Source organism: Crocuta crocuta, unplaced genomic scaffold (genome assembly GCF_008692635.1).
Source record: "Crocuta crocuta isolate KB4526 unplaced genomic scaffold, BGI_CrCroc_1.0 scaffold407, whole genome shotgun sequence".
NCBI classification, from domain to species: domain Eukaryota; kingdom Metazoa; phylum Chordata; class Mammalia; order Carnivora; family Hyaenidae; genus Crocuta; species Crocuta crocuta.
Genome location: NW_027551557.1, coordinates 2,036,364 through 2,044,178, shown reverse-complemented (window position 1 = coordinate 2,044,178; position 7,815 = coordinate 2,036,364). Strand labels below are relative to the sequence as shown.

General features: G+C 39.8%; 1 protein-coding gene across 1 annotated transcript in view; it reads left to right on the top strand.

Annotated features, from left to right (window-relative positions):
- The window catches only part of HAO1 (hydroxyacid oxidase 1), a 53,789-nt gene extending 46,595 nt beyond the window's left edge, over positions 1–7,194 (top strand). The window contains exons 6-8 of the mRNA XM_077749148.1: positions 4,336–4,494; positions 4,598–4,667; positions 6,520–7,194. Of these exons, the coding sequence (XP_077605274.1) occupies positions 4,336–4,494; positions 4,598–4,667; positions 6,520–6,590 (300 nt within the window). The 3' untranslated portion in view covers positions 6,591–7,194. The remainder of the gene's footprint in view (positions 1–4,335; positions 4,495–4,597; positions 4,668–6,519) is intronic.
- Positions 7,195–7,815: the final 621 nt, after the last annotated feature.

Here is a 7,815-nt window from a genome sequence, read left to right as displayed (position 1 = left end):
TTCTTTTCTTTTCTCTTCTTTTCTTTTCTTTTCTCTTCTTTTCTTTTCTTTTCTTTTCTTTCTTTTCTTTTCTTTTCTTTTCTTTTCTTTTCTTTTCTTTTCTTTTCTTTCCTTTTTTTTTTTTAATGCTAACTGGACCCAAACTACCTTAAGCTTAAAAATATTCTTGGGGCACCTGGATGGCTCAGTTGGTTGAGAGTCCAGTGCTTCATTTGGGCTCAGTCAGGTCTTGATCTCAGGGTCGGGAGATTGAGCCCTGAGTCAGGCTCCATAACGAGGATGGAACATGCTTGGGATTCTCTCTCTCCTTCCCTCTGCCCCTCTCCCTCCTCTCTCTCTTTCTCCCAAATTATATGTATGTATATATGTATATATATATCTTACACACAGCATGTGAAGGGGAGTGTCATTGTTTTTTTAAAACAGATGTATATAATGTATATATACATCTATATATGACACTCTTTTCTAGTGAAAGTGTTCATCTATAAAAAATCACCATAAAATAATATATAATATTTGGGTTGTTAAGTCAAGGATTTCCAAAATTGAGTCCTTGGGCATGTTCTATGAGATTTAAGAGATTTTATTTTTCCTTTTTTTTAATGTTTATTTTTGAGAGAGAGAGACACACAGAGCATGAGCAAGGGAGGAGCAGAGAGAGAGGGAGACACAGAATCTGCAGCAGGTTCCAGGCTCTGAGCTGTCAGCACAGAGCCTGATGGGGGGCTTGAACTCACAAACCATGATATCATGACCAGAGCTGAAGTTGGAAGCTTAACCCACTGAGCCACTAGATACCTCTTATTTTTCCTTTTAAAACGGATCCATGTAATTCTACCTTTGAGATACACTGATGTATCAGTTAGCCTTTTTTGTGTAACAACCACTCTAAAAGTTACTGACCAAAATTCAATAGCTATTCATTCATGTCACAATTTTGAGAGTTGGCCATTTGGGCTGATATTGGCTAGGAGTTTTTTCTGGGCTTTTTGGCGGGGGTCACTCATATGCATGTGGTCAGCTGCTGAGTTGACTAGGACAGGCTAGTGTGGGGTGGCCTCAGTAGGGACAGCTCTGCATTGTCTCACATTAGGTAGGCTGGCTCTCAAGGTGGCAGGTTTTCTAGAGGGTAATTGCAAACACGTAAGGCCTCTTGAGATTGAAGCTTAGAATAGGCACACTGTAGCTTCTCTCTATTCTATTCTCTCTACATCCTATTGGTAAAAGTAGGTCACAAGGGTACTTCAGATGCAAGGGATGGGAAAATAGACTCTTCTACTCCCATTCCCCCCCCTCCTACCCCATGATGGGAGGGATCATCACATTGCAAGGAAATGAAGATAGGGAGGAAAATAATTACAGTCATTCTTGCAATAACAAATAGTCAAGCCTATAGGAACCAGTGGTTTTCTAAGCATGCTCAGTAGAAACCCCACCAAGGGCTTCCTGGTAAAGTATGAGCAGAGTGGGGTAAAGGGTTAGGGGCTCTGACTCTTGCTTTTCACTAAATCAGCTCTGGTTTTATCTGTTTTTGTCTATGTTCAATTGCTTTGGTTTGAGACCTTTAAACAATTCCATACCCAAAATGTCAGCAATCAGGAGTGTATCAATGGATGCTATAGGAAGATAGAAAGGTGAGAGCTCCCTGTGAGTAGACGTTTTGTGGGACAGGGAACATCCTGGAAGAATGTGATGTCAAGCAAGAATGGGAAAAAGTCTCATTGCGAGTGACAACCCTGTGGGATTCTTTTTGGCTCACTTAGACTGTCTGCATACTGGTTTGAGTAAAGCAGGTCCTCAATAAAGTGTTTAATAAGTCTGTGAATGAATGGATGAGTTAGCAAGTATATTGGGATCTTACCACATTTTCCCGTAGATTAACCCCACCAGAGGTGAGCCCAAAATTAGTTGTCTAAAGAACCACTAAGGAAAGAAAAGCCAAAATGAATGGTCTCTGAGATGTGTAATAAGCTGAAAAAAGGAAACATAACAGTCATAAAATAGTGGATTTGTCTACTGTATTTATTTTTTTAATCTCCTCTGATCAGAATTATTCTCTGAGATGTATACACAGTAGAACTGCAGCTACTGAAAGAAAAAAGGGGGAAGACAGAAATGCTCAGCAGTGGACAGAACATCCTTGTCCACAGACACACAAAACACCAATCTGGGTTCTGTTTTATAGCCCAGAATTCGCATTTTAAGTATCCTTATTAGTTTCCTTTTAGGCCAGGTTGGGCATTGGAAATAACGTAAACAGACTTGATTTGCGTGACTTTGAAAATGTGTATTGAACCCAAGCTAGCTAATATTTTTCTTTGGTTTTGGTTTCAAATGGGGAAATACGCTTAATTATAGCTTGCATCATCTCTTGGAAATAGTAGCATTTATATGTTGATGTAACTTGCCTGACTGTAAAAGGAGGACTATGTATAGGTAAAGGGACATATGTAAATGGATCCAAAGCATGTTTGGCAAGGCAGAAAAGCCAAAAGGAAAAGGGGAAAATCACATTACCTGCCAAACACTTAGGGGCTGCATGCCAAAAGTTGCCTTCACTTCCTCCAAATCCGTAACCAGGTTTAGTCTTCAGCCCTTTACATAAAACTCTATTTAAGTTTAGCCTCTAAAATTTCAGGGGAGAAGTGGGAAAGCCTTTGAGTGATTTCAGCACAATTATGTTTAGAAAAACTGCACTCGAATGCATCGTAGCTTCTTCAGCATACATTTTAAATGGGGACTGGACTTAATTTTATACTTAAATCTTTTGGAATGAATGTGGGTTATTTCTACAGATTTTGGCCTACAGGTCACCTTGTGAATTGTTTCCATTCTCAAGTGCAAAGATTTACATAAAAATAGACAACTCTATCAGCTATTAGCTATTAACTGTATTGGCTATTAGCCAACTGTATTAGCTATTACCGCATGATACTATGAGACAACAGATTCCAAAGTCAGTGACTTAAATCTGCAGTCATTATTCCTATAAAACTTTGTGTCAACTGGTGGGGGCCAGGGACAGGCTGCTGATCTGGACTTGATACTGGTTAGCTGGCTGTGCTCCAAATTTCATGTCAGCTCAGCTTAGCTGGGCTAGCTTTACTTCCTAAATTCCTGAATATCTAGTCTGGGGCCCCAGGAAAGAGAGAGCATTGCCCAGGGGGTACTCCTCCCATGGCAAGTGTCACAGGTGCCAGAGAAAGTTGAAATGTATGAGGTCGTTTAAGGTCTATGTCCAGGAATGGCACTCTGCCATCTCTGCTCACATGTTATTGGCCAAAGTAAGTTGCAAGGCCAAGGCCAATGTCAAGGAGCAGACAAGTGTACACTGTTTCCTTTAGCAGGAATGCTGTAAAGTTACCTTGGAAATGGAGTGGTTTCAGAGTGGTGTGAAGGATTAGGAATAATACTGCAAATCTACCAGATCAAACTTTGTGAGTCTCTCGTGTTCTTTGGTGCTGATATAAACCCATCATCCATTGCCAATCCAGATGAGGACCTTCAAGGTGCCTGTGGCCGTAACAGAAAGGGGTGCTGGGTGGCTCAGTCGGTTAGGCATCTAACTTTGGCTAAGTTCATGATCTCATGGTTCATGAATTCAAGCCCCATATTGGGCTCAGTGCTGCCAACTCAGAGCTGAAGTCTGCTTGGGATTCTACCTCCCTCTCTTTGTGCCCCTCCCCCACTTGTGCCCTATCTTTCTCTTTCTCTCTCAAAAATAAATAAGCATTAAAAAAAATAATAAAAATATATAAATAAAAATAAAAAATAAAGCAAGAAAAATATTTTCATAGAAAGTTCCCTAATATATAGCTAGATGCAAAATACATTGGATGAGGAAATCAGAGACTAAAGTTTTCATTACTAGCCCTGCTTGCAATTTTATGTACCACTGCTTCCACGATCAGTTAAGTATTAATTTAATAATTGATTTTTCAGTGAGTAAATAATATAGAATAATTTACATGAGCAAAATATTTAATATATTTTTCTGCAATTTGTAAAGCATAGCTATATAAGGTCATTACATGTATTAAAATTATGCTTATATTTTATTAAGTCATGATCTTTAAATTTCAACATCTGGAACAGAAAAAAAGTCTTCAACTTTGAAATAAAAATAAGCCACTCAACTGAAAACTTAGTTGGTTTTTGCTAACTACCATTTGCACCCTTCTCTTTTAGGAGGGAAAATTTTTAGTGTTGATTCCAAACCTGCTTAGCTTCTTTAACACTAAACCCTTGTCAGATGGTCAATGGCTGTGGAGATTGAGTTGGGTAACAATTTACCATGCATACCGTGACATTATTGACCTTTTCTCCCTGCAGATTGATGCTTTGCCAGAAATTGTGGAAGCTGTAGAAGGGAAGGTGGAAGTCTTCCTGGATGGAGGTGTTCGGAAAGGCACTGATGTCCTGAAAGCTCTAGCCCTGGGAGCCAAGGCTGTGTTTGTGGGGAGGCCGATCATTTGGGGCTTGGCTTCCCAGGTAATTGGAAGATAAAGAAATAAATATATAAAACAGAACGATGGTGAAATAAATGCATAAATCAAGTCATATCCCAAAGATCTGTATCTTTTTACTTGCTTAGGGAGAGAAAGGTGTTCAAGACGTCCTTGAGATATTGAAAGAAGAATTCCGATTGGCCATGGCTCTGAGTGGTAAGACTGGCCATTCTCCTTTCCAACTTTCTTTTCTACTCATGGGTTTTAAGCCAGGCTCCTTGGTGGAGAGAAGTAAACTTGAGGGGGAAGAAGATGGAATCGTTTGGGTTATAATTAAATTTGAAGTTGGATCCATGTTTACATCTCTAGTGCAGAGCACTCTGAACAGAGAAGTCCACAGTGTACTCAGCCAATAACAGTTGCTAATCCTCTATCTTTGACAGTCTCACCAGGAATATGTTGGCAAGTGTGAGAATCTGAAGGGTGAATGCTACACTGTACTCCTCCTCATCTCATAACACATGAACAAAAAACTCTAACTGGCTAGTCAACACCTCCATCGAGTTGTCTAAGTGTTATCCCAAACTCTACCCATCCAAAATGAAACTGCACACTTTTCCCACTGAACCTGCTCCACCTGCAGACCCTCCAGTCTCAGTTCATGTTAATACTATTGTTTCAAAAACCTTGAGTTATTTTTGACTCCTCATTTCCCTCACACCCTCACATCTGCAAGAACTCTATCTGCAAAATGTGATCAAAACTTGACCTGACTCACTATTGCAATAGTTCCTCTGTGTTTCTTTCTAATCCGTACCCCTCTCCCCTTGATATTGCAGGTCTGTCTGTCTATCCTTGCCTACCTCACCCTCCCAGCCTGATCACAGCAGTCAGAATGATCTCTTTACACATTAATTCAGAACATGACAGTGTTTTGATAAGAACCTTCCAGTGGCTCTTGGTTTGTTTACTCAGTATAAACGCCAAGGTCCTTACAATGGTCTACAAGACCTTTATGTGACTTGACCTCTGTCACCTCTCTGACCTCGACTCCTCCTGCGTCACCCTTGCTTATTTTGCCCAGGGCACATTTACCTCCTGCTGTTTCCTGACTATGTCAGACATGTTTCAGCCTTAAGGCTCTTGCACTGACTGTTCCATCTGCCTGGATGCTCTTCCCCAGTTATCTACATGGCTAACAGCCTCACATCCTTCAAGTCTTCATTTAAATCGTATTTTCTCAAAGGGTGCCATCCTGACCACCCTATTTAAAATGGCAATCCTTCCTCCACTCACCTACTCAGTTTCCAGTTTTCTTTCCCTGTTATTTCATTCTTCTCCCACAGCACCTATCACCTTCTATAAATCATCTATCATTTCATTTGCTTTTTAAATCACTTGCATCATTATTATCTTTAGCTCTATAGAATACAAGAAGCATGAGGCAGGGATCTTTGTTGCCTCCAATTCAGTATCCCCAGTGTTTAGAGCAGCGCCTGGTACATAAATAATATTTGCTGAAGAAACAAGTAAAAACAAGCACCATTATTACTAGTGGCTGTTTTGAATTTGACTCGAATGAACCTCGAGATGCAAAGAATGATGTTAAGCCCAATTATCAACTTCTGAAGGTAATGAGAGTTTCCTTTTCTGTGATCCATATCACCCAGATTGTCCTTATGGATAGAATTCTCGAGATCAATGATCTACCCTACTGTGCTGAGCCTGTGTGGACACAACCTCAGTGAAGAGCATGCCATTCTGTGAATCCTCACTCTGCATTTTAATTTGCTGCAGACATATCCTAAAAGAGAGCTTTCAGCCACTGACTCTCTATTAAATGTGGCAGAAAGAATATACTCTTTGTGTTAATAAAAATATGTGCCAGTCATTTTGTGTTAAGGACTGTTTAGGTAATAAAAATGGTCTCGTGCCACATAAGATTTGGCAAGCCTACCTTGAATCATAAACCTTACATTTGTCAAGTTTTACATTCCTTGGGAAAACGATTACCTGCCTGATTATTATTGCATTCATGTCATATTAAATGTATGCATTATTTTCTCAGGGTGCCAGAACGTGAAAGTCATCGACAAGACATTGGTGAGGAAAAATCCTTTGGCCGTTTCCAAGATCTGACAGTGCACAATATTTTCCCATCTGTATTATTTTTTTCTTAGGCATGTATTACTTGACAAAGAGACACTGTGCAGAGGGTGACCACAGTCTGCAATCCCCCACTTCAATACAAAGGGTGTCGTTCTTCTCCAACAAAATAGCAATCCCTTTGAGCTCATTGCTTTTGACTTTTCAATGGGTGTCCTAGGAACCTTTTAGAAAGAAATGGACTTGCATCCTGGAAATATATTAACTGTTAAAAAGAAAACATTGAAAATGTGTTTAGACAACGTCATCGCCTGGCAGGCTGAAGTGCTGAAAAACAAAAGATATCCTTTGGTAAAATTGGAGGTAGCTACCACTGAGGTAAAAAGATAATGATCTTACTGTTTATTAACCTGCATTGTGTTTAGATATCCTTAAAGCAATGTTCTTAAGTTGTAAGCTCAGGTTCAAAAGGTTGGAAGATGCCAGGAGAAAAGGGAGATTTAGATTCCTAACACAGAGGAGGTAGCCCTTGATAGAATTGGGACAAGCTGGTGGTAATTTGTGACTTACTAGATACTATTTAACACCCTGACTTATGCTACTTCTTTGAATGTAGATTTCTGTTCACATCTTTAGTGTCCACATATATCTGAATATTTTATGATATATATATTGCTTCTTAATCACAAACAAATAAAGCATTTTTGAAAAGAGAATTTCTGGTCTATTCATAACAATATGAAATTCAACCATTTTATCTCTGAACCCTAGTAACTGCCCTATTCTCCCATTAACTCTCTTACATCTTCTAGCTCTTCTTTATTCTTTTTCCTTCTTTTCCACTTACAGTCATAAGCAGGTCCAGTTGTATAATTTATGAAGATCATGTCAGATGAAAATGTTATTTCCTTGTTCAAAAAAGCAGGAAAAAGTCCTTTCTTTCCTTCCACAGTTTTTCTCTTAACCTGTCATGGTATCTTTTATTTGCTATTTAATGTCCCGTTTCCTTGGGCATGAAGTTACTCTCAGAGCAAGTGTGGACCCTCACAGGTGCCTGAACACTGCCCTGTGATATGCTCTGACTCTTTAATGCTCATTCCCAGAACCCTGTCAGAGTTGGACAGTGGCAGTATCACTGGCAGGAGGATGAGCCAGCCACTAAGGACTCATTTAGGGGAGGTGGGCAGATGGCAGGTGATGGGACATTGCGTGATTCTAGGCTCCAAGCCCCTAGCGCATGTTTCACCGTCCCAATGAC